At 35.7% G+C, this 27,095-nt stretch overlaps 1 protein-coding gene across 2 annotated transcripts in view; it reads left to right on the forward strand.

Moving 5' to 3' along the window:
• Window positions 1-765: 765 nt before the first annotated feature.
• Window positions 766-27,095, forward strand: part of LOC113059231 (oxidation resistance protein 1-like) — a 110,706-nt gene continuing 84,376 nt past the window's right edge. For both annotated transcript variants that reach the window (XM_026227573.1, XM_026227576.1), the window contains exons 1-2: window positions 766-878; window positions 9,392-9,457. In XM_026227573.1, the coding sequence (XP_026083358.1) occupies window positions 9,441-9,457 (17 nt within the window). In that variant the 5' untranslated portion in view covers window positions 766-878; window positions 9,392-9,440. The remainder of the gene's footprint in view (window positions 879-9,391; window positions 9,458-27,095) is intronic.

Here is a 27,095-nt window from a genome sequence, read left to right on the forward strand (position 1 = left end):
TCATCTTCATGAAAGCTGCAGATTAGATAATATAGTGCCAGTGATTGGATGACAGCTGGAACTCATGGGGTTTTAAGAACATGCAACAATGAAATTTAATTACTGAATTCATACTTATTTCTATATATAAAAACTAATGTTATAAATATAATATATATATATATATATATATATATATATATATATATATATATATATATATATATATATATTGTTCTTTTTTGTTGTTGTTAATAAAATGATATGTTAAGATATTCCATTTTTATTTTTATATTTTCCATTTTTGAGTTAAGGTTTTATTAATTTGTTTTGTTTTGTCTATATAGATTTATTTTATTTTTTTGTAGGTTTAGTTTTAGTTCTTTTAGTACAACGATTTAATTAATACTTAATTGTTGAAATAATATTGTATATTTTATTTTATTTTTTTATTTTAGCTTAGTTTTTAGTTTTTACTATAAAACCCTATTTGACACACACACATACACATACACATACACACACACACACACACACACACATATATATATATATATATATATATATATATATATATATATGAATGATTTTATTTAATTGTACATATTTATTGTACAATTGTATATAAAATTGATATTTTGGTATGTCGTTCATATTATGTTAACCTTTATTCTTATATAGAAAAGATGGACTTTGTAAATAAATCATTCCCTGTGTATTTGACATATAGTATGATCCATTCCTCCCCCTGTCAGTGGTTTGGTCTGTATTCAGAAGGTCAGATTACTCTGTGTGTCTCTCATCCTGCACACAGATGCGCAGTACTGTGACCGGCTGCATAAACTCATCACAACCATCTGTGTACAAGAGACCAACATGGAAAGAGCTTCATTCTAAGAGTGAGTCCCATCTTTTCTCTCTTCTCTGTCTCATGCTTGTTTAGCCCCTGCATCCTGTGGCATGGAGAGCCTTTAACACCTGGATGATACAAGAGTTCACTTCACACATGATGATATTGATGTATGTAGAGTCTGTTGGTTGTTGAGAGGGGTTTGCATGTTCAGAAACCGCACACACTGGAATCACTGTCTGTGGTTTGCAGATGTATCATAGACATTTCTTCCCAGTTTTACTGGTGTTGTGAAACATAATGTAACTTAACCTAGATGTTTAGATTTAGTAAAAGTACAAATTAAAGTAAATAAATAAATAAAAATATAATAATAATAATAATAAAAAATTATCTCCAGAATTAGTAGTACATTAAGAGGTGATTTAAATTTTTTAATCCTTTTTCATTTATTTAATATAAATTCATTTTAACTGATTAAAGAGTGAGAGAGAGATTTTTAAAAACTATATTATATTATATTATATTATATTATATGTTTATATTATATTATATGTTTATATTATATTATAATATTATATTATAATATTATATTATATTATAATATTATATTATATTATATTATATGTTTTTAGATTGTTATCCACAATAATTTTCCAGATGTTTTCCTTTTCTTTTTCTTTTCCTTTTGCTTGCTGCTTTGAATGATCCTACGTTCGATTTATACTAAAAAAATCAAAAGCTAAACAATGATGCCTTTGAAAAGATCCCGTCCTCTCATGTGAGGATTCCTGTTTGAGTCACTGCATGAAAATCTTCTCACAGAAACACAGCCTCTTAAACTTGAGCAGTCTTATCCACTTTAAACAAGACTCACACTCATTTAAGAGTAATTTACTTCAAATATCGATTCCTTGAATTGTGTTCATTGTCAGAAAGATGTTCCCTGAGAGCGACTCTGTGACTGAAATCAGAGATGAGCATTGCTAATAACTAGCCTTGTTTAACCCCAGCTGTGTCTTTAAAATTGAATAGCACTTATTTCTTATGGACTCTTCAAAAATGTAATAGTACAAATAGAAAATGTTTCTAAAATATCATCATGATGCAGATGTCATTGCTAAATGTTCTGCCTGCTTGAGTTCAGACAGAGATAATTTCAACATGTCATTGTATTGAAAAGCAGATTTTCCTTCAATGTTAAAGAAGGGCATGTGTGTAGTCGATCTCATACTCTAGGGGGAGCTCTTCATCACAGACGTGCTTCTAGAAAACAAACTTTCCAGCTTTCAGTGAGAATCAAATCCAGCTTGAGACCTTGAATCTGTTTTTTGTGTGTCATCATAGACTAAATATTGAAGAAGCTGTTCTGAGTGGGGAGTTTAAATGTGTCTGTAATGTATAAAATGTGGATTGCAGAGGAAACTAGGTGATAGAAAATGGCTCTGAAACCCGTGGAAGAACAATATTTGTAAAATTTGGGATAAATCTTCACAGTACACCAGTTTTATGCTGATAATGTCAGAGCAGTGCATTGTGAAATTAAGCCTGAACTAAGTCTGCTTTATGTAGTTCTTAAGAACACTCTTTACCTGTGGTAAAATCAATGTTATGTGTAACCTGTGAATATTAATCAGTGCAGTTTAGTATTCTTTGACATATGAGTTCACATTAAATATTCAGAGAAGCGCAGACCCACCAAAGGATTTGATTCATCTATAATGAACATATTCTTCCTCTCAGTTCATACTGAACATAGACACTCTGACAGACAGTAATGTTTTAGATAATAAATCTCACTCTTAATAAGAGCCTTGGAGTAGGACAGCCAATATAGGTGCTCATTTTATGATAAAATGTAAAGGTAGAAATCCTGACAGCCATTTCCTTTTCTCACGACACTAAAATGACAGACGCTTTATCGACTGATCGAGCCTACAGTCATTTGTTCCACTGGAAGATCAGTTATGATCTTCACTGTTTCCTTCTGTGACTTAATCATGGTGTGTGTGTGTGTGTGTGTGTGTGTGTGTGTGTGTCTGTTTCCACTGCGGTTCAAATTTTTGGTTTGGAAAGCTCTTGTTCTCACCAAAGCTGCATTTATGTGATTAAAATACAGTAAAACAGTAAGATGATCCTTCAGAAATCATTCATATGAAATAATTTGCTGATTTGGTGCCAAAGAAAAATGTCTTATTATTATCTATATTGAAAACGGCTGTGTATATTACCGACCCCAAACTTATTCGTTCTTATTTTGTTCTGGATTCAGATTTTAAAAGCTTCAAATGTCATGATCATGTCATGTCCTCACACACCATTTATTTTCTATTTCTCTAATTGCACAGGGATCCTTTTCTCATCTCTTAGTGAAATTAAAATTCAGCTCCATCCTCACTGAAAGACACAGTCAGATGAAAGACTGAGCATCATGACAGCTTGTCTCTCTCAGATTCTTTTAAAATGAAGGATCGCTTACTTTACAGCACATTAAAACAGATGCATACAGTGCTTCCTTTTGAATAATATTAATTAACGTAATCATGCTGTCTACCTTTTGGACCATACTTTAAATGCTGCCTATGTAGTCAGCTCACTAGGTTTCTTTCTCTTTCTACAGCACTGTTGTCAGCTCATGGTATTGCATAACAGTGTTAGTCCTAAATCCAAAGAAGGCTGTTGGAGTCCTCCAGGTGATGGGATCTCTACAGGTTAAGACTACAGTGCTATATCATGCAGCTACATTTCATTTATGAATTAATAGTTGGCTGACACAAACTAGTCAATGATTTATGTGACAGATGGAAAAAGCTGAAATATCAAGACTTTAAAAAGGGTTGTTGTGTTGGACTGCATTAAAATTGATTAGAAATGTTTCTGTTTCATGAGGAGAAGATGTCTAAGCTTTAATATCAGTATCTGTTAGTGATGACAATGCTACAGTAATCCTGTAAGCATTTGTGCTGTTTTGCAACTGATTCCACCAGCAATCAATACAAATATATATGTCTATCTTTTTAATACTTAATTAGTTAAAATAAAAAGCAATAAACATTAGACAAATCATTGATGAGGAATTCTTAGAAGCACATTGACTGGGACACCCCGAGAGAAGAAGGAAAACCAGCGTACATGGTCCTCCCATTATCATTTTTGATAAAAAAATATTATAGACCCAATCCCTACCACTAAACCTAAACTTACACATAATTTATTCCTAAAATCAGCGGGAAATGATAGCTGATTAACAAGAGTGTAGAAGCACCTAACCCTGACTGTAGGCCAGAAACAGATATTTCCTGAAAAGTTATATCTCTATTCTGATTGGTTGATTGGAATATTGTTCCAGGGTCAACAAGGATGTTGATCCAGGAACATGTTGTACTTGGTGAAATCACGCTCACCTAAGGGGGTCGTTAAGTTTTAAGTTTAAATACCATTAATAAAATAAATTGTTAAAGCATTAATATGTGCTTTTTAAGACAATATGCTAGTAATATCTGTGATAACAAGCAACTAGTCAAAGAATATGTCCTTAAACTAAAGTGTTATCAATTGCATAATATTTAATAGTTATGACCAGTGGTTTATGGTGCTGAAGGACCAGTGAAAGATTTAAATTCACAGTGTAAACAGAAGAGTAGTGTGATCTGTAGATTAGGGATGGGATTTGCTCTTTTAAACCCTAGTAATGCAGTGACTGACCCTTGCAGCCCGGTCTGTCACATGTTATTCTCGTGTTTCAGGCATTAAAGGAATAGTACAGCCAAATGTGAACATTTGCTGAAAAGTTACTCTTCCATTATGTAGGTGTGTTAGATTCTTCATGGGAACAGATTTGAGAAATTAAGCATTCATTGAATTAGTAACAGCAGCTATTACTCTCTCCCGACATGTGCATTTTCTGACTCAGCAAATTTAATTTGAAATATGACTAACCATTGTTTGAGCAATGGCAAATGATTTAATTTATTTTTGCCGTGCAGATGACAAAATATCCCAAAAAAACGATGTACTGTGGTGCACAAATGAAACACTTCCCTCTTAAATGTGCATTACGTCCAGCTCTTAATAGTCAATGTTGATAAACCTGACAAACAACTGGCAAATCCACATGCACATGACCAACACCAAAGCGGGAATGAAATGCTTTTATAGGACTGCATCTGTGCTCTGTTGTATCGAAATGCATCTAGCACTCAAGATTAAATTTACCTTGGAACAAAGTCATTTTAGAGCTCTGCCTCCTGAGGCATTTGTCTCTGTCAACATAATATCATTTTGTGTTATGACTCAGCAGAATAAATCCAGAGCTGGACTGACAGAGTCCCACCTTGCCAAGAGCTCAAACAATCACATCTGTGTTCAGAAACGGGAACGGAACTCAAGCACACGCTCACATTTCTACAAGGTTAAAGCACTGTTTATGTTCTATAGATTTAATAATGTATTTACTGGAGCTAATATTACAAGGAGTTGCAGTACATTTCGAACTTATTGATTTACTATTTTCTCTAATTCTTTTAGAAAAACAATAATTTTGATAACCTGATATGGAACCTCTAACGTGCAACAGGAGAAAAAAGGGAGGAAAATTATATCTCAGAATTCACAGGTCTTAATTGTGAGATAGAAAATCTGAATTTTGAATTTACATCTTTCAAAACTGACCTGGCTATTTTGCTTCTTAAAATGATTTTATTTAAATCTAAATCTAAAAATGCTTTTTGTTGAAATCAGCATGGACCCAGAATTTATTTCACGTGACGAAGTAGTTTCATTTCAAAAGATTGTTTTTTACTTTTTTTAATTGAATAAATAATATTTCTGGAAATCTCAAAATTAAAGTTATTGTTATTGATTTTTATGAATAATCAACTGCACAGAGAATATTCCAGTAAAACAACACAAAAACTCTAACACATGTGAAGGAATTGCATCATGGGAAATCAAAGGTGTGAAGACAGTTTAATAATGAATTAAAACACGTACGTCTGCTCAAGGGTGGCAAGATCTTGCAATGAATATCCCGAGCAGGTCTCAGACAATCCCAGTGTGTCTCAGATATCACAACACAGAACTTTCCCTTCAGTTTTTCACTTACTCCATAACCATGTGAACACGCAATTGATTTGAAAGAAAATATTATTTGCATTCTGCCTTGGGAAATTGTAAGAATTGTAATTTCATAATGTCTTGTTTACTGTGATGGAGTTTACCTTGTATTTGTTGTTTTCCTCAAGCCATGCACAAACTACAAGACTGAAGCTAGTCACTCTTTCATGTTTAAATATGTTTGCCTGAAAAATCAAACTCCTGCCCACTTCTCCCCAACCACTGTCTCAACCATTATTTTCAGGTTTTTATCATGTTCTGTGTAAATGAAAAACAGCCAAGCTTTTCTTTCAAGACGTTTGTTTATGTGTTTTATCTATTCTTATGGACGTGTATGAGAACAAATTTAGAGACCAGGTAACACGAAACAGTGTATAGAGGAATTGAGCTAAATATATTTTCCTAAATCTATACCCCCTATTTATCTGGCAAAACTACTAGGATATCAGTCTTGTATGTTGTCTTTAGATAGCGATTTATACAGGTCTAGATGAACTCACTCCATCTATCATGTTTGTAGAATCAGCAGTGTTTGTCAAGGTCTTTATTTGTTAATCTGTATGAGCAAATCATCCCTGTGCTTTGATTTCTTGATTATATGGCAGGCAATGAACAGAGGACAGCAGCAGTCTGTGATGAGATTTGAACCTCTGGAATGAGTGTAAACAGAGCCTTCAGAATCAACAGCAGGGCTGTTTACACATCTGCTGCAAACTGCGAGGAGAATTTCCTTAATCACGTCGTGTTTCTGTAGGCTTCATTTGACCGCGATTAGTCCCTGGAGGTGTTGTCAGGTTTAAAGAGTTTCTGTAAGAATCAGGTAAAGGATGACGAGAGCGCAGTGGAGGATGAGTCACCTCACTGCAGACGCACAGTGACGCCATCACACGACACGCATAATGTGTTCGTTTCTGTGCTGCTGATTTTTGGAGAAGAATGAGGATTAATCAGAATTTGTTTTGTAATATTGTACATCTTTGTTCCATTTAAGCAAGTGTTTTAAACAGCTCCTGAAAAAGTACCTTGATTTTTTTAAAGACATGTACAGACCATGGTGGGGTTGGATGATCAAAATCTTGAATTGTAATAATTTTAGATACAGTAATTTTACACAATGGCTAATGTTTTTGAATACACTACCATTCATAAGTTTTGGGTAGATATGTATGTGTGTGTGTGTGTGTCGGTGTGTTTTTCTGACATATCAGGACACAACTTTGTATAATGACATAGGTATGACACAGGTATTACAAGGAGAGGGTGACTTATGAGGACATAACCCATGTCCCCATTTTTCAAAACGCTTATAAACCATACAGAATATTTAAAAAAAAAAATTTGGAGAAAGTAAAAATGCAAGTATTCTGTGGGGGTTAGGTGTAGGGTTGGTGTAGGGCCATAGAATATATCATTTGTACAGTATAAAAACCATTACACCTATGGGATGCCCCCCCCCCCATTCTTTGTGTGTGTGTGTGTGTGTGTGTATATTTCCTAAATTTCAAGGTCACTGCTTAGTCCTATTTTAAGTTATCCTAACAGGAGTAGAGGGGGAAGTCTTTAAAGCAAATTTCATAAATTAATTGTATTCTGAAGCACAGTATAAAAAACTTAAACGATACATTTGAAAAATAACTTATTAGAGAAAATAAGAGATCACTTACAGATACCTCCAATTTATTGGTGTTAATCTGGCACCACTCTTTAATTATATGACAGACATTTAACTGGCAGCATTCCTGTCATCTTCACTGAGATTGCGAGATGACAGGCCGCTCTAAGGTGACTGAAGCCCTTCAACAGTAGGTTGTCCAGATGAAGTCTAGAGGGACGACCCTTTCAGCTGGTCATTAAAAATCTGTGATTTCTAGAATATTACATCTTTACAATGACACTAACTTAAAAAAAAAAAGACAAGCTTTCAAAGTGCCAGCAAGCTACTGCCCACATCTCCCCAGTCGCTGTCCCATCTATATTGTTTATCTTCTTGTTCTGTTTAAGAAAATGACCGCAAACCCTCCTCTCTGTTTTTGTTGATGTTGTCAAGAACTCTTGCAATGTTGCTTTGTGTGTGAGTATGTAGAAGAACAATGGTACTTTTGGGATGGTTGTTTAAAGTCAACCCACTCTGTAGTTAGTTGTATAAACTGAGTCTTTAAATTTACTCAAGGCGCCATGCTTCTGTCCTGTAGTGTTTACTGGGCCTTACATTTCAATCCTCTACAAGCTTGCCACTGTCCTCTGAAACCACACACACAGTCCTTGCCACTTTATTTTGGAGCAATGAAAGGCTTTTGATGAAATCACTCTAAATCTGTTGAACGCTTGGACCAGAGGGATGACTCACTGCGGAGAAGAGGAAATACAATAAAATGAAATGACCTTCCGAACGTGCCACCTTTCCCTCAGCAGAGACCTCTGCTTCCGTTACTGTTGTGGGCTGTGGGTTTATGACAAAAAGAACTGATTTTTTTCTACCTGCTGCAGAAACCACAGCTTTTATGATTACAACTCTTCTCTTTCTTCAGCATGCTCTGTATGTTTTTTTTTCACATCTCCTCCCACACGTGTCTCAGATGTGTTAAGTTAAAAATAGACTAGATTAAACCAGCAAGGGAAGATCAGAGTGTGAAAGTGGAATACCGAGCAGGAGAAAGTCCCATGATTCAGTCCTGTTCATCAATGCCATCTCTCTGTGGAATCCCAGAACTCCACAACACACAGCTCTCAAAATAGACCAATGTTTTGTGTGCCTGTGACTTTAAAAGGAATAAAACAACAAAGCACATTAATGATGACGTTTACCACCCCGTCCGTATCCTTTGCATTAAAGAGTACCCATAGCCTGCAGGCTACATCACTTAAAATAGGCAGTATACACTTTATACTGCAAAGAGATCAACAGGTAATCTGTCTTGAATGGCCATGCAGCATTGCCAACACTTTTTAAATTTCACCCAATTAACAGATGTAGAGGACTGCAAACTCTTCCTTCTGTCAGTTGATTGAGCACAGCTTACACTCTGCAAACATCTCGCAACATTCAACCAGTGTGTAAATGAATTATTCATCAGCTCACAGAAACTATTAAACTAAGCCTTTAATGAGAGCGTTTGAGATCATTAAGCTCAATGTACTTCAGTCAGACATTAATCAGCCAGTTTGTTCTTTATCCACTGGTCACTTTTCATATTTGTGAATGTGTCCATAATAATAATCATTATTTCTTCATATGTGGTATTTTTCTGTATATGTGATAAAAGATTACCCTACGCTCTGAGTTTTTCTAGTTTAGCAGCTCTCAAGCTTGTAACTGTGTTTGAATCTGTTGTTGAATGTGGTTTTGTTTTTTGGGATAAACTCAGTGTGGTTTTGGAATGTTTTGGGCTCAGGTCACCTTCACATATCTGCTCTTAATATCCTTTCTGTGTCTGGTTACTTTCTCAGGTTTGTCCCAGAAGGAAACCTTTGAGTCAGAGACGAGCGTCCTGCCAACATGTTCAGCACCAAAAGGTCAGAGCCACCCTGGTTTCTTGTCTGTTTTTGTGATCCTTTATGAAAAAGTACAGCAACTTTTAGGCTTTTAAGGGCTTGATAAATCACTTGCACATTAATGGAAATACATTTACTTGAGTTTGTTTTATAATTTGCATTTTTTTCTGAATGTAGGTTTCACCTATACATTTTTGTCACAATGTTTGTTTGTTTGTTTTTTTTTCAAAACATGTTGTCCTTTGAAGACGTATTATGAGAAATGAAGTCAGTTTTTTGTACTAAAACATACTGTAGGTTTCATTTCTTCATCAGTCTGAAGATATCCTTCATTGAAGCTCATTAACAAAAATGTTTTCAGAGTGTCAAAAAAATATTTTATTTTACAGAATAAGACTGTTGTCATTTTGTGCAGGATATGCATTTAGAAAATAATATAAGTTGAATTTTCATTTCATGACAGCTTTAAATGAGAAAACATTTTCACTTTAGCAGCTCCTAAGTTTTACCTTATAAATATATTGTACAAGTCACATGACTGTTCACAGGAATTTATTTGGTAAATGCATTTCCATTGTATTTCTTGTTATCTTGTTATTTCCATTCAGTGTTTTTATGCAATATCCCAAAATTTGCATGAACAATATGTGGGTGGAAATCCAACTAATGACCCTAATACTGAAATGACAACACTTTCCAACACTATTAAGGGTAACACACATGAACACATGGTTTTGAACCAAGCTGCATACACTATAGAGCCTTTTATAGTTTGGGTTCAGCAGTTTAGTAGCTCATGTTTACATGCACTTGTTAAACTGTAACAGGAAATTAAAATTGAATCCTTCATCACTGGGATTGTTTATTAAATGCATTACAGTCGGAGCAGCTCATTAAAAATGTTGCCCTGCCATCAGTCTTCTGATGAAAAATGAGCCGTAGTTCTCTTTGCGGTCGCAGTAATGCGTGTGCGCTCTGGGAGACAGATAAGGCTTCCTCTAATTAGACTTACCAATGTTTACGTTCCGAAACAAGCTCAGACAGTAAGAGCTAAACCCGTCCGCTGATGCCCCGGGCACAGGACTCATTACGCAGTCGTCACATTGCGGTCAACGGAATCATCTTGACCTCCTGTAGGAAAAAGTGTAACTTAAAATCCAGCAAATATTCAGTTGACCTTGTGTAATAGTAAGAAGGTTCACCCTCCAGGTTTGTTTTGAAGCACATCCCATTATAGTTTAATTTAGTTGTGCATCCTTGTCTGATTCCTTTGCACTGACTGAAGTAGACACCTTAAGCAGGAAGCAGCCTTTTTTAGGATGCAGTCTGTCACGTACAAGGTTTTAATTGCTGTCGGTGAGTTCTGTCACAATAATAAAGCAGTATTGCGTTAGACTCTTGAGCCACAGTGAGTAGGAGGTAGTGATGCTGTGGATGTCTTATTGTCAGGCTTAATGGCATTATAAGAATGGCATTATAGTATCACAGAGAGCTTGCATTTCATTGAGAAATTGAGAATTTTTTTTTTAAATCACTTTGAAGATGATTGCTAATTTGACACAAAGATGTCAGCAGGTGACTTGCTCCATCATTTACTTTGCTTGTGTGGGAATAACAGAGGCGCATGCAAATTGACTGGTATTCAAAATATTTACATTGTATAAAACAAAAATGTATGATATTATAGACTGTAAAAATATCAGTAGTAATAGGGAACAACTTACTGTATTAATTTGAATTTGCATGTCGAATTTTTTCAGGTGTTTTGCATATGTATTTATTTACATTTTGAATTTGAAGTTAACAGAAATGTAATACTATATAGTATCCTGGCTGGCAAATACATTTTCTTCTTGTCAATATTTACATTGTGCATGCACATTTTTCCTATTTGTGTTTACATTGCTTTTGCCACCATCTAAAACAAATCTAAATTCCCAAACATGTAATCTTGAATATCAAGTATAATAATATAATAAATATAATTATTTTCAGAATTCATATATATACACACATAATTTATATTGTTATTATGAAGAGTTTAAACAATTTGTTTTGTTTATTTTTTGTGTTTTATTTTTCACTTTGTATTTATTTATCAGCCTTGACATAAAATTAATTATCAGTTTACTGTTGTCAGCCAGAATTTTAATTTCAGTGCATCCCTAAAGTTTACCATCTTCTTTGATTACATACTTGTTGCTGATGCCCCTTCTAGACCTGCCACTGTTGACAGAAACAAAATTGATGTAAGATGTAATCACAGATGTGACGCTGACAGGAGCAATCAACACCACGCTGTTCCCATGTAATGTGGGCACAAATCAAACTCCCTAACTTTTGTCAAAGAGAACACTGACATCACTGACCCGCACTTGATGAGTTGCTACTTACAAATGCAGAAGACGTTCTTCCCTTTGTAGAGTATAAGTCACAAAGGGATATTCAGTCTTCTTCAAAGGCATACAAGTGCAGAATGACCTACAATGCTGCACAGATTCCCTGATTGACATGGGTAATGATTTGGAATTCTGAGAAGAAATGGTGGAGATTAATGTCCACTGCTGTTTCCTTTCCTGAGGTGGATTTTGATTGGTGTTCTGTAAGGTTTATTGGCATAAAGGGGAGGTGTTTGTGAGTAATTCTGATATTCTGTTTGTCAGATTACAGGAGGTGCGTGTAATCATTGGAAGCTGATTGTGGTTGTGTGCACACAGAATTAACACTGGGCAAGTGACAAATGCAAGTAAAAATTGAATTTGACAAGTAAGTGAAATAAAGGCCTGTAACTTTATTAGGAATTAGGTGGTTGAATTGAAGTTGAATTGTAAGAACCTAGAGACGTATAAGAGATGTGTGTGATTCAGTCTTTTTCATCCAGAACTTCCTGAGGAGACACATAATGTGGATTTTTCTTTAGCCTACAAAATGAAAAAAAGAGAGAAGCAGGCACATTCTGTATTTATTTGATTTGACTGACAGCAGCAACTTTACGTTCACTTTCCTGATGATGAATAATATGCACTGAATCGGAGAGCTCTTAAGAAAGACATGATGGCCAACGATGGATGTTTTTGTGAGCTTTTGTCTTGTTAATCTTTGCAGCCTAACATGAACGTACACCCTTCAGCTGCTGATATATGTGATTGACGACACCACTGGCAGCTGAATGTGCTTGTCTGATCTGTTTATGATGGGTTTACTTCTGTCCTGTCTGTTCAGTGTGTCTTCTCGTCATTTTAAAGTCCTTGCTGATGCACCGGAGTCATCTATCTGTGTTTTCTAGATTTTCTAGCTGGTTTTTAGATGTTTGTGTTGTGAGAAGTTGCATATGTCTGTATTTGCAACACATTTCTGTATTTGGTTGTGTTGTGAGTATTTGCAGCACGTTTCTGTATTTGGTTGTGTTGTGAGTATTTGCAGCACGTTTCTGTATTTGGTTGTGTTGTGAGTATTTGCAGAGCGTTTCTGTATTTGGTTGTGTTGAAATAAGGTGGCAGGAAGGCCTGCATCCTCACATTAACACTTTATATGAGACGATTCAATGCCATAGTATTTCTTACTTGCTTTAAAGGTTGTTTGTTGTGTTTTTATTTACTCACCATCATGTTGTTCCTTTGCTGTTTCATTTCATTCTGTGGAAGCACCTTCTTCCAAGGGTGAGTAAATAATGACAAAACATTTCTTTTTGAGTGGACTTTTCCTTCAGATAATCAGAAAGAGATGTAGAAATAGAAATCATGGTTGCTTGAATACATCAATCTTATGAGTATTTTTTCAGCAGACATAGAAGGCCATTTTAAAATGTCTCTTCAGAGCTTGTGTCAGCAGTTTTCTTTTTTCCTCTTATACATACAGTATCAAATCATGTCAGATTTTACACTAGATGCTTGATTATAAGTCTTTAAATGACCTAACCCAGCCACAGGCTTGAACTCCCTCTGCATTTCACTGCCACACAAACATTTGCTGACGAGGAATGAATGCATTGATGGAATGTTGCCTCACATCTGAGCGAACCACAGATCCTCCACTGCACATTCATTTGAATAAGTGACATGCTTTGTGTTTTGTGGCTCTCAGATGCAGATGTTTGTCTGAAGAACAGACATACAAATAAAATAATAATAATAAAATTAGATTAAAGCCTATGAGTAAAAACGAGTACGAAAAATTGAAATTTTGCCATAAGTACCTTAGAAGGTAACCTTTAAACGAACTTCACATCGTGAGCACACCTTTGATGCTTGGCAACACACACACACACACACACACATATATATATATATTCCTTAATGTCAGTGCTTCTTCCAACCTAGTCTAGGTAAATTCAAGGCCTTTCAAATGCATAAAGACTAGATTTAGGAAGCATACAGTTACAAGCTGAAAATAGACAAATACAGTCCATTTATTTTCTACAATCTTTTTTACTCGTAGAATTAAACTGGATGGTTTTTGTTGTTGTTGTTGTTGTTGTTGTTTGCAGTTGAGCCATTTGCACTTAATTATGAATACCCTTTTCATGTATGAATTGAGGAATGGTGCTTTGCTGCGCTAACACATAGGCTGCAGATTTAATGTGAAATTCAACATAGTTTTTAATTGCCCCCTCAATTAGGAACAGCATCTTTGCAAATTGGATTTCATTCTGACAGAAATATGAGTCTGTTTTGCAGTTCAGTTTCAATGTGTGCTTTTTGGACTGCAGTGAATGTTTTCAGTTTTAAAAGTTTAAGTACATTTTTAATATAGTTAACTTTTTTTTTTTTTTTTTTTTAACTGCTCAAGAAAGGTGTAATCATCATGATATGGCTTCTTTAGTAACTCAGATTGTCATGTCTTTTTCATGCACTATGTTCTGGCATCAGACCGAGAAGCTTCACGTATCCATAGCACGTCAGTGTCACATCATGAACAAACCGTCCTTATGAACCCCACAACGTCCTCCAGCTGCAATGAAGCAACTCTTAATGATTCCTGACAGAGCCAACTCCTGTGACAATAAATCATTTATATTTGTTGTTTTCTTTAGACATTCTCGCCTTTGGTTTTACACAGCTTAATGAAACCTCAGTGATGATCCATCAGACTAATTGTTTGAAGAAGGCAATGACTGAATAAAAGCAATAAAAGGATGATAATTGGTAAAAAAAAAAAATATTTTTTAACCATTAACTTGATTTATTTATTTGGTTATTTATTTATTACCAATATATTTTTTTTTTACTTCATGCATCAAATGCTGTTTACTAATTATAAATCGTAATGAACCAGAATTTTTTTTATTTGTAAATACATTTCACGTTACCATTAACTTTAACATTTATTTAAATCCAATTTAAATTAGAATTCTCCCATTGATCATTCAAGCAAATAAATGTATTTAGTCTCATTTCACAAAACATCAAATATAAACATAGAAAATATAAACCCTGTAAGCTTACTTAAACAGAACTGAAATTGAAACCTTTTGCATCTGCGTTTGTCGGAGATTTGTGTTTCTGTCATCAGAAAGTTTCAATTATAGATAGAACTCATCACCTGCACTGAATGCTCCCACTGCACTCTAAATGCACTATAATGAGTTTTACTCATCCTTCAAAGTCACTGATAATATTGATCAGAACCAGTGGTGGTTTAATAATGGTCCACAAACAGTCCGCTGCTTTTACATTTATGTTTGACTCTAATGACTCATAGATTAGGGGAGACTGAAATGCCAGGAGATGAGCTGAAAATCGAACTGCTTCATCTCTAAACTCAGCAGCACTTCTTCAGGGATGCGGCTGGTAGTTAATTGTCTCTTATGTAATACTCGAGATCACGTGTTCGATGGCATTTAGATGTGTGAATACAAGGTGAATGTTCAATGCATGCTATAGATTTGACATAAGTGGATCATATTATTATTTTAATTAAAAAAAGACCTTGAAGTCCTATGAAATTAAGAAAAAATAGCTATTTACGCAGCTGAATGAGCACATGACCGTATTATTGTATGGACCCATTTTCTCTCCATGTCATTTTAAAACTTGTATTTCTTTCTTCTGTGAAACATAAAAGAAGATATTTTGAGAAATGTTAAACATATATATAAAGAATTATACATATATATATATATATATATATATATATATATATATATATATATATGCAGTGTTGTTTGGTTCTCAGTGTTCTTCAAAATATCTAATTGTGTGTTCCACAGAAGAAAGAAAGTCATACAGGTTTGGAACAACATGGGAGTGAGCAAATGATGACACAATTTTCGTTTTTGACTGGACTATCCATTTAAAGGTTAAGTCCATAAGAGAACAAAAAAGGAGACATCAGCATCCAAACACAAAAACTGTGAGCACTGCTTGCATAAGCGTTATATAAGTAAAGACTGATGCAGAAAACCATTAGAGATGATAAGAATAATGATTCACACTGACTGATATAATTACATCGATTATTCCACAGTCTTTGCCACTCAAGGTAGATGGCTGTGAATCCCGTGAAGCTTGATAAATGCTGTTCTGTTTCACCTTCAGCTCAGTAAGGCATGCAGGCCTCGAGGCGGCCCGAGGAAGCAGTGAACCCAGAATAGGTGGGAGATGGCGGAGCTGTCCTGGCTTCCTGGTGGTTCACTGGAGCTCTCAGTGGCTGCTGTGGCGAATGAGAAGTGACATGAGACAACCACAGGCACTGCTGGGCCATGCCGATGTGACAGAGCTCATTACAGAGCCTCGATGAGACTTCCTCTCCAGCTGCGGCATACATTTTTAGTCTATAAGGCCTAGCAAACTGCTGTGTGCCGCGGTAGATGGGCAGAATTATGCAACAACGTCTGTTTAGAGATTTTTCACGCTGTAGTGTGTCAAGTGGAACTGTGAAAGAAACAGTTATTATCAGACAGGTCCATGGTGCGGAGAAGCTTGGCCAGCTGCTGAATAAGTCCAGTTCACTAGTGCTCTTGCAAGGCATGGATGGATGGGAGGATTGTTGATGGCGCCCTTTCAGGAACCACTTGTCAGCCATGGGTGGGCTCTTCCAGAGCCGACCAAGCCAGGCTGAGATCTTCTACAGCCTTGGTTAGAACGCGGATCAGCTCTCTGTCCACATTGATCAAACCAGGCTTCAGTATCAGAATAATCAGGAGTTCCACCATTGCATGATTAACGCCACGGGAGAGTAGTTATGTCCTGCTCCTGTGTTGATTTCATCAATGTCATAAGCTTGACATTAGTCCCCTGTGAATTGTTGATGTTTTTTTGTTTTTTTTGCTTCACTCTGGTGGGGTTTATTTTTGGCTCCAGACCACTGACAGCATCCTGCCATAAATATAAGCCGGCATTATTTGTATTCTGCACCACAGTTGGTAAGCCATCTCAGAGCAGGTCTATTTTTCAAACCCAGCCTAGAAATATCATCCTGTGCCACCCGCTGCAAACAAGAAGGAATAAAGATGTGCCCGAATGGCCCATTTATTATTCAGATCTATCTGAAGACCTTTATATACATGTAGGCCACTTTCCATGAAAATGGCACACTTTCATGCCCCATTACTTACTTTAAGGTATGCATTGAAATTTTGGTCGCTGAAAATAATTGGGCAAAAATGGCATTTATGATTTTTGTCCGAAAGCGAAAGATGGCCCAGCTGTTCCGCTCAGTATTCCCAAAGACTATAGATATTCCACTCATGTACCACTCAAGTCTGATCAAATAGACTGTAATAATTACACAGTCTCGTTTTTCATTCTGATAGGTTTTTAGCGCTAGTGTATGTTTTAAAAAGCTCTAACTCTAAATTGTTGGTGGTTTTATGCTGTCAGGGGTATTTGTGAGCACCTGAAATGATTTGTTTTGTGTGTTTTTGGGATCTGGGTCATCATTAGCCCCAGGGATTTCACCATCAACATCAACAATGTGTGTATTTAGCTGTGCCATTTATGTGTGTACATGTGCTTTCCTCTTTCACAACCCACATGTACAGTGGAAATCAAAATTAGAGAACAACCTTCAATTTCCTAAATTTCAAGGTCACTTCTTAGTCATATTTGAATCTAACAAGAGTAGAGGGGCAGTTTTTTAAGCATATTTCATACATTGATCATATTCTGAAGCATATTATAAAAAACATAAATGAGATCTTTGAAAAAGAAATGAGCACCTGGTTCTAGTTTCCTTAATTATATGACAAACCTAATTTAACTGGCAGCATTCCTCCAATTTTCACTCAGATTGAGAGATGGTGGGCTACTCTAAGGTGACTGAATCCCTTTAACAGGAGGTTGTCCAGATGAAGTCTAGAGGGATGACCCTTTCAGCCATTGCAAGAGAAGTTGATCATTCTAAATCTGTGATTTCTAAAATATTGCAGCTTTACAATTGCAATAATTTAAGTCCCCCCAAAAGGTTGGTAATCCACATAAGATAAATGCACAATAGATAATGCGAAGACTCTCAACAGGGAATCGGTTCAACACTGCAGCTGGAATTGCGTAACAGTTCAGTGCTGAACAGGGTATGGATCTGTCTCGGCATGTTTCAGAGAACTCTGACTGAAGGCGCACTCTGCAGTGATCAAGACACCAGCAGAGAGAATCAGAAGGTTAGACTAACCTTTGCTGAGGAGCATGTTGTGTGTGGAGAGAGGAGAACTGGTCCAAAGTTCACTTTAGCAAATTTAATTTTATTGAGTCTGATGGGAAACATTGGTGGATGAAGAAGTGTTTGGGAGACGTTTTCTGCAGCAGGAGTTGGGCCTCTTATACCTACATGGCAGGATGAATGTAAATGTTTATCAGAACCTCCTTCAGCAACATGCAGTTCCTTCCCTGCAAGTGTCTCTCGATCAGCCCACAATTTTCACGCAAGACAATTTCCCCATCACACTGCAAAACAGGTAAAACAGTTCCTTGAAGCCAAGAACATTGAAATAATGAATTTGCCAGCCAAGAGTCCTGATCTAAACTCAACTGAAAATCTCTGGAAAATCCTTGACAACAAAGTTATGGCAGCTATAGCCCTCCAAAATTTCAGCTGCAATCTTCTTTTATGCTACAGTGGTTACTGTTCTTTAATTCTGATCAATGTGTTTTCCACAAAATACACATTTTTGTTGAAATGCCTTTTGTTTTTTTGTCAAATGTTAGTGGATCAATGGTATCAAATGTAGAGCAATGATGAAGATTAGCAATATTTCAGAAAGTATTTATAGATTGTTCTCTAATTTTTACCTCCACTGTATGTAGACCGTCACATAGAAGGCAGATATTTGTAACTCATTGAAGATTTATGGTGGGGTTAGATTTACTGTTTTCCATCAAATTTTCACGGGCAAAATCCAGTCATTTTGATAAGAATTCACATAAATAAATTTCATGTGAGGGCAAAAGATTTCTTCATGCAGATTACATTTACAAGTTGGTCATGCAGATGTTCTGTATTGACCAACAGAAAGCTGCTTGGTTTAAAAAAGTGGCTGTACACTACATTAACAAAAACCTATTTGCCCACAAAATTTAATTTCCCTCTAAACATAAAAGGCTTTGTTCCAAAACCTAATGAGCTAACTATGTAGACAGCATTTTAAAATGCAATAAGTATTCCAAATCATAGCATACAAATTTTTAAGGCATGCTTATTCCACAGAGAAGGTATTAAATTGTACTGTAACAAGCATAATGAAAAAAAAAATCCAAGGTGGTAAACTGAGTATAAGAAACGTCAATAATAAGTGTGATTAATTCAATCAATACCAAAAAGTATTGACACTAAACTTTAATAATTTACAATTTTACTAGCATTTGTGTTTTATGTTTTTCTTAGATCTTAGAGTATTGTATCACATGGCAACTTTCACAAATCACATGCATCTAATGTGGAGCACTTAATGTACAGTATGGCTTTTATTAGTAACTGTGGATAAACAGTGCATAGAAAAGATCACTTCTCATTTAGGATGCGGTCAGTTGCCTTAGTCTCAGCCTCAGATATCACACCCACAGACCCTCGACTGTATTTCTGATATCATAAGACACACAAAATGTCAAAAGTTTGATTGAAAATGAATTGAATTCTAAAATAATTTCAGTAGATCACATTGAGAGTATGTTGCATTTTTTATCGTTTGCCTGGAAACAAAGTTGTCCTGATGCCAAACACACTCATGGAAAAGGGGGTTTGTCATTGTGTTTATATTGTGTTTATATCTGTGACAGTGAGCATATCAGGATCAACTAAACTCTGGACCTCCAAAAGTATGTGAACTTAACAGCATAGACTCTACACCATTGTTGCAGTAAACTTGTTCTACATTCTTGAATGTACATTTTTGCCAGTGTTGGCAGCTCACTAGATTTTGGAACAAAGCAGTTTCAGAGATCAAACAGTGACAGGAACATGCAACAGTTATATGCTGTAAATTAAAAACTTGACCTTGCTGAAGAAGAGCATGTTATTGTTATTGTTGGTCCTCTTTGGCTTGGTAATTTTTCACTTGTTTATTCTCGGTATCCTCTTACTCCTGTTTGTTTAGCCTGGCTTCACAATGCCAGACAAGCAGTTTCAAATCCTCTTGCATGGCTCAAGCTTTACTCTGGCACTTGCTCTTCCTGCATCATCAGTCGTTTGGGTATATTCGTTAAATACATTACCCCGGTGTCCCACTCTTTTTTAAGGCTGGTCACATGATCTTGGTTCTGCCTTAGCTTAACTTCAGCAGCGTGTCAGTCTGCTGATCAGCTCTGGAAGTGCACCATCAATGGAGCCCATACTGCACACACCACGGTACGTACAAAAACTCAGCTTCTCATGCTCAAGTTTTCTTGGCCTTGCTGGAGAGTGAGACACAGTGAAAGCTGCACAACAACAGCCAAATTTGTATCAGATTCTACAAACAACTAATATTGGAAAAGCCGTTTCCAGAGGCAAATGAGTTTCATTCATGAGGAACTTTGATTATCAAAATAGGTTTAAGAACAGTGTTTTTCCTGAGTGTTTAAGTCATCGTGAATTAGCTATCTTTCTCTTTCTCTGGAAATCATCCTTAAATTGGGAATTTGCCTTGAGATGCGTTCAATCAATAGCAGGAATATAACAGCTCTTAGACTAAAAGGCAGATTTGCTGATAGTTAGAAAGACGTCCGTGACATGCAGACGGAGTGAAGAGATTTGAAAGAATTCTCTCTTTGGAGAAATATCAAGAAATCAATCATGTCTGTCCGGGATGTACCTGTTTGTTCTTCAAAATACAGACCTTACTGAACATCCATGTGCCAAGAATAGTTTTTGTTTAATCTTTCATACTCAAATCTCCTTATTCAGTCAGATAGAATTTATTAGGTTTTTAGACTATTTTTTTTTAAATGCATCTTAATATATTAATAGTTCTTTCTTCTGAAGTGAAATCACAAAAAAAATTATTTAGTTGCTTGATTAATTCAATCTCAATTCAATTGGGTTTAATCTTATTAAAATTTGGAAAATGGAAGTTTGCTTAAACCATTTATTTTGGGACTACATGAAGAATTTTTGTTGCTAACTGAAACTGGGCAGTGTAGTTCCCAGCATGCTTTACTTGGGAAGAGTAAAAGGTTAAAGTTTCACGATACCATTCAAAAGTTTGGGGTTGGTAAGATTTCTCATTAATCTCTCATGCTCACCAAGTCTTAATTTATTTGATGAAAATGCAGTAAAAACAGCAATATTGTGTAGTATGATTTCAATTTAAAATCTTTTCCATTTTTATATATTTTTTCAATGTAATTTATTCCTGACATGGCAACGCTGAATTATCAGCATTAATGCTCCAGTCTTCAGTGTCACATGATGTTTTAATTATCAATGTTTTAGTGGTCCACATTGTTTTTGTGGAAACTGTGATACAAGTTCAACAGAACAGTATTTATTTAAAATAAATATAAATTGTAATATTATAAAAATCAATTTAAAGCAACTTTGTACATTTGGGTTTTATGTTACATGTTCTGTTGTTTAATAAATGTTTATTTGCATTATTTAAGTGTCATGGGTGTTACCATGATTGTGTTTTGTGTTTGCGTGAATGACACTGTATAACATCTGTATATTAGTATATATATATCTGCTTTTGGAATAGCTACTTGATGAACTTTTATTCATCATGTGGCAGATTTAGTTGCAATGTGCAGTGTTCAATTTGCTGGTTTATGTAAAAATGTTCTTGTTTGTAGACTACAGTTTTACACTTTTCTACAGTTTTTCTGTATTTCTGTCTTTTTTTTATTATAGTTTTTTTTTTTTTTTACAGCATAGTATGTTGACATCCTGGAAGATGCTCTGAGGATAGGTTAAAGTGAAGCATGGCATTTATATGATATGTTTGCAAGCTGACAGTTATTAGGTTGTGTTTCCAGGCTCTGGGTTTGTTTGAAGTGAAGTGAGCACTCCAGGACACACTCTAAGCCGAGCGGTGGCCACGATAATCCTACTTGATCAGAAAAAGTGGATTTACAGAGTTTAAACTGCAGTGTCCCCGTTAGCCCTGCAGATGAAAGCCAACCCCAGCTTTTATCTTTCAATTCATTCATCCATCCATCCGTTTATCCCTGCATCTTTCCCTTTCAGTGCATCTAAAGCTCATCAGAACTATTTAGCCTCTGGCCTAGGCTAAATTTTCCATGATATATTTGGTTTCAAACACACCCTGTTACATCATGTAGTTCTACCAGAAAGACTCGGGAGATAGAGGAATGTACGAAGCATACATTTATTGACAGCTCAGCGAGCACAATTATAAATTTCTTTGGCGGAAGGCCCCGTCCATGGTTCGTAATCCGAGGGTAGCGAATCTGCATTTCCTGCCTGAAGACGAAGGCAGGGGCGCAGCAGACCCCCCTGGAAGGTAAGGACAGGACCATCCTGGTGGTGGTGGGGAGGGTGGAGGTTGTTGTCGCGTTGGCATCTGCGAACTCAAACATGTGTAAGTACGATCTTTTATACAGGAGTATAAAGACGTGATTGGATAATGATGAAGGTAATTAGTGACGAAGTGATTGAGTCTTCCTGGTAGAACTTAGGCTAAAGCTTCCATTTCATAGCATGCACCACTGTTAACAATTGGCATATATAGTGACAATGGGAAATAAGATATGTTTGAAGTAATCTATAGACTTACCTGTAATACAAACCGGTCCTGATAAGTGACATACTTAGTGGTTTAAGTTGTCTGATCCATGAATGCATGTTTTACATTTCACTTGCGTTAATGTGAGCATATGAAAATGGTGCAGAAACATCCATAATGTGCTTTAGGATCAAAACAAAATGCTAAAGTGGTAATTTGGAAATATATCACTAGATGAAATGGCTCTCTGAGTAACACCCAATGCATACTGCAAGTGAGCGACGTGACAAAACTAAACACTCCCATTATAATCAACAAGGCGTAGACATGGTGTTAATAAGAGATTTATTGTGCAATGTAGATGGGTTTGTTGATTATAATGGAAGCATTTGTAGGAAAATGCTGGGAAACAGTCATATGATTCATTCTGCTGTCATTTTTAGCCAATTCAAAGACATTATTGCACTTGTTTTTATATATATATATATATATATATATATATATATATATATATATATATATATATATACTAACTGTTCTGTCTTTGGCTGCACAGAACACTATTTAGAGCAGGGGTGTCAAACTCAATTCCTGGAGGGCTGGTGCCCTGCAGAGTTTTGTTCCAATCCTGCTTCAACACACATACCATGTAGCGATCAAATAAGCATGAAAGACTTGATTAGTTGTATCAGGTGTGTTGATTTTTTTTATGTAAACTTGTGTGTAAATGAGAACTTAGTTTAGTACTCACCTGTTGTGACAGCCACTTTCTGTACATGTGCTTCGGATGTGTGCACTCAGAAAACAGTATATCAAAAGTTGAAACTAATATAGTTTAAAATGCATGATTTCAGCCACTGTGCCAGAGTACTGCATTGCAGCATGCATAAACAGCGAGAAATTGTTTCCTTTAAGTTGGCATGAAAAAACAGTAACAATTGTCTATTTTTTCTCTACTATGATGTCTATCCGAGTGAAACAGCATTTGAAATGAGAGGGCCTTGATTTAGAAATTATTTCGTCCTTTAGGAATTGATTGGATCGTTGGAAGTTGGGCCGTTGCTAACAAAATGGAAGCAGATCTGAATTCCAGTTTGCATTTAGTTGTGGGGGGATTTCTCTCCCCTGGTTTCAGCGGCGACACCCTAGCATGAAGAAATTTTTTATTAACATTGAGGACGATCAACAGCACAAAACATACATAACACTGCTCGAGAAAGAGTGCCTGAATGACTGAGTGCGTCCTAAGAGTAATTTTGTGGTGATTTCCTTTCAATTTTATGGGCACTTTTCAATGCATTGATTTCTATAAAGTGAAGCATCAGCTTCAGTTTTTCCCCCTGTTGTTTATCCCAAAGTTTACCCCTCACGTCACTAGCGCCATAGCTTATGACTGGAAGAGAAGATGAGTCATTTTGAGGCGAAGGGGAGGTTAACGTTTTTGATTAAAGATTACAATGACACATTAATTGAAATGGAAAAAAAATTGAAATGCACAGATAAAGCATTTATAATAAACACAGTTTTCCATTAAATAAATGTTAAAAAATCTTTTGATTTCATGGTGACTTTAAAAATGTGTGTGCAGTGTGATTAGGCTCAGTGTTGGTCAAATTTAACATCTTAAGCATTCCGTTTGAAGTTCACTTAAGGATTGCTTTCTCTCTGGAGAGAACCTCTCAAAACTCAGCTGCCATTGTAATTTTCACATGCTTGCATATGTGTTAATGTAATGGGATGGGATCTGATTATTAGTATGAAACAAAACCAATGAAGTTGCTCTTTTATACGTCTTGTCAGCCTCTTTTATATTTATTTATATATATATATATATATATATATATATATATATATATATATATATATATATATATATATATATATATATATATATATATATATATATATATATATATATATATATATATGTTAAATGCTTTGTGATCAGATGTTTTTTTGTGTATAGATTCAAGGCTCATTGTTTCTTTTTATTTAAGGAATTAGTGATTGAATGTGCATATGTTTGATGGCATCTCTGTCAGACCAACAGCACAATATGCAAGACATGCAATGACACAAGACAACACAAAGCAAGGCAAAAAGTGCACTTTAGTTTGATTTCAGTTGGACAAAACCAATAATTCATCTTTTTAAAATGTCATTTAAAAGTTTTAAATTAATCTGAAATTGCACCAGTGCAAAGTTGGACTAACAGACATATAGATGATTGTAGCTTGACTTTGTACAGAATTGTATTATTAGTCCAGTAACCTTGCATGTTCTGTTCAGGATCACAACCTTGACAGAGAGCCCAAGTGTTGTGGTTCATACTATATGTACAGTACTGCTACTGTATTTACTGCCATAATCTCTGACCCGTGCAAGCCTGGATAGACACCAGCATTAAATCAGATATAAAGCCAGAGATGTTGTATTCGTTTGTAAAGCAGAACTATTCTTGGCTATGTAATCCTCACTCTGTGCTGCTCTCCCAGCCACACAGTAGTTTCTTCTAGATTGATCTTGCACATTGACTCATAATATATAAACCTCTTACTGCTTTGACCGGTCAGCCATGTGGTCGTGTGTTTACAAGTGGCTTAAAACAGTAAGGACTAGGCTGTTACATTACTGGCAAAGCCCCTTTGAGCTGCTGTCTTGATTGTTCTAGCACATGGGACACAAACCAAAACATGGTGCATTTCTTCTGGCATTATTTAACAAAACTGCATTATTGTGTTTCAGCTGTTAGTTTTAGAATCCTTGTTGAAGTAGGTGTTTTTGGTTGGCTTAAAAAAGTGAAATGGACTTTGAATAATGTATTAAGGCAGTGTTTTGAGCATCACTCTACACAGTGAAATCTAGAAGACTACCTCTTGATAATGACCCCATCTTGAATTCCTCCACCATCTGCTGTGTCCAGATGGAGGGAGAACGTTGTAGACAGTTATGGTGAATGACTCAGTCATTCTCTGAGAATGAATGGATGGATATTGTGGATGGATGGATATTGTGGATGGATGGATATTGTGGATGGATAGATTGGTGGAAGGATATCATGGATGGATGATAATGTGGTTGGATGGATATTGTTGATGGATGGATGGATAGATATTATGGGTGGTAGATGGTAGATTGTAGAAGGATAAATGATGGATAGATATTGTAGATGGATGAATGAGGCATAGATATTGTAAAAGGATGGGTGGATGGCTAGATATTGTGAATAGATTAATTAATCACGGATAGATATTGTAGATGGATGGATGGATGGATGGATGGATGTTGGATAAATATTGTAGATGGATGAATGATTGATCAATGTTTTAGGTGGATGCATAGATGAATGGACGGATAGATAGATATAATCGATGGATGAATGATGATCTATCATTGTAGATAGATGAGTTGGTGGATGAATAAATATTGTAGATGGGTGGGTGTATGGATGGATAGATTTTGTTGATCAATGGATGATATTGTAGATGGATACATGGATGGTTGGATAGATAGATAGATAGATAGATGGATGGATGGATGGATGGATGGATGGATGGATAGACAAATTCATAACACTGAACGAACAAATGTATTGCACACAAGTTATTGCATGGACAGTATTACACTTACATACAGTATAGGATTGAATTACACACAATATAGGAACAGAAGAGTTGAAAACCTAAAGAAGAGTTAAGGATCGTGAACTTGCTGTCAGGAGTTTGGTCTGTGACTCCTCTGGTCGAGTTGGTCAGACTGCAGGCAGGAGCTGGAAATAAAAGACTGATTCAGAAAGTCATTTATTCTACCTGAGCGCTGCTCACTCTCTCTCATTCACTGGCCTGTTATTTCTGATAATCATAAGCTTTCAAAGCAGAACAATGTTCATCATTCCTTCTCTCCACAGCAACAACACATGATTGCAATTGTCATAAAACATGACGCGTTCAAATTGGAGCATTTTAAAAAAAATTATACAATGGGCCGCACTACCACTGAAAGTCCAGAACTATCAAATGATCAAATGAAGCTCCCACAGTTTCTTTGTCTCCTCATCGAAATAAAAACTCAGGCTTTTTCTTAGGACTGACAGCTGTACTTGGACAGTGTTGTAGAGATCAGCACTATTATGCTCAGGTTGATGAACACTATTCTCTTTAGGACTGGAATGGAGATGTGCATCCTTAGAATGAGCGGACAAACAGCAAATCATTGTGTCAATTTAGTTGTGATCCTCAAACTCACTGTGGCTATGTACAGTACATAATTCAACCACAATATTCCTATAGTACTATTTTTGCCATTTTTACATAATTTCCATTATTGAAGAAATCATGTTGTATCTTATATTGAATAAATTATTCTATATACATAATATCCAGATAATCTACTACATTAATGTGTTATAGGTGCAGTGCTAGTCAGTCAAACATCTATTTGTCTGTCTGTATCAATCTATCTAAATCTTTTTTTATTATTATTGTTTTAAACATTGAATATTAATCGAAAAGTACCCTTAAAAATAATTGAAGTTATATTTTCTCAAAACATTCTTTATTGTCT

Source organism: Carassius auratus, chromosome 41, assembly GCF_003368295.1.
Source record: "Carassius auratus strain Wakin chromosome 41, ASM336829v1, whole genome shotgun sequence".
Classification (NCBI taxonomy): domain Eukaryota; kingdom Metazoa; phylum Chordata; class Actinopteri; order Cypriniformes; family Cyprinidae; genus Carassius; species Carassius auratus.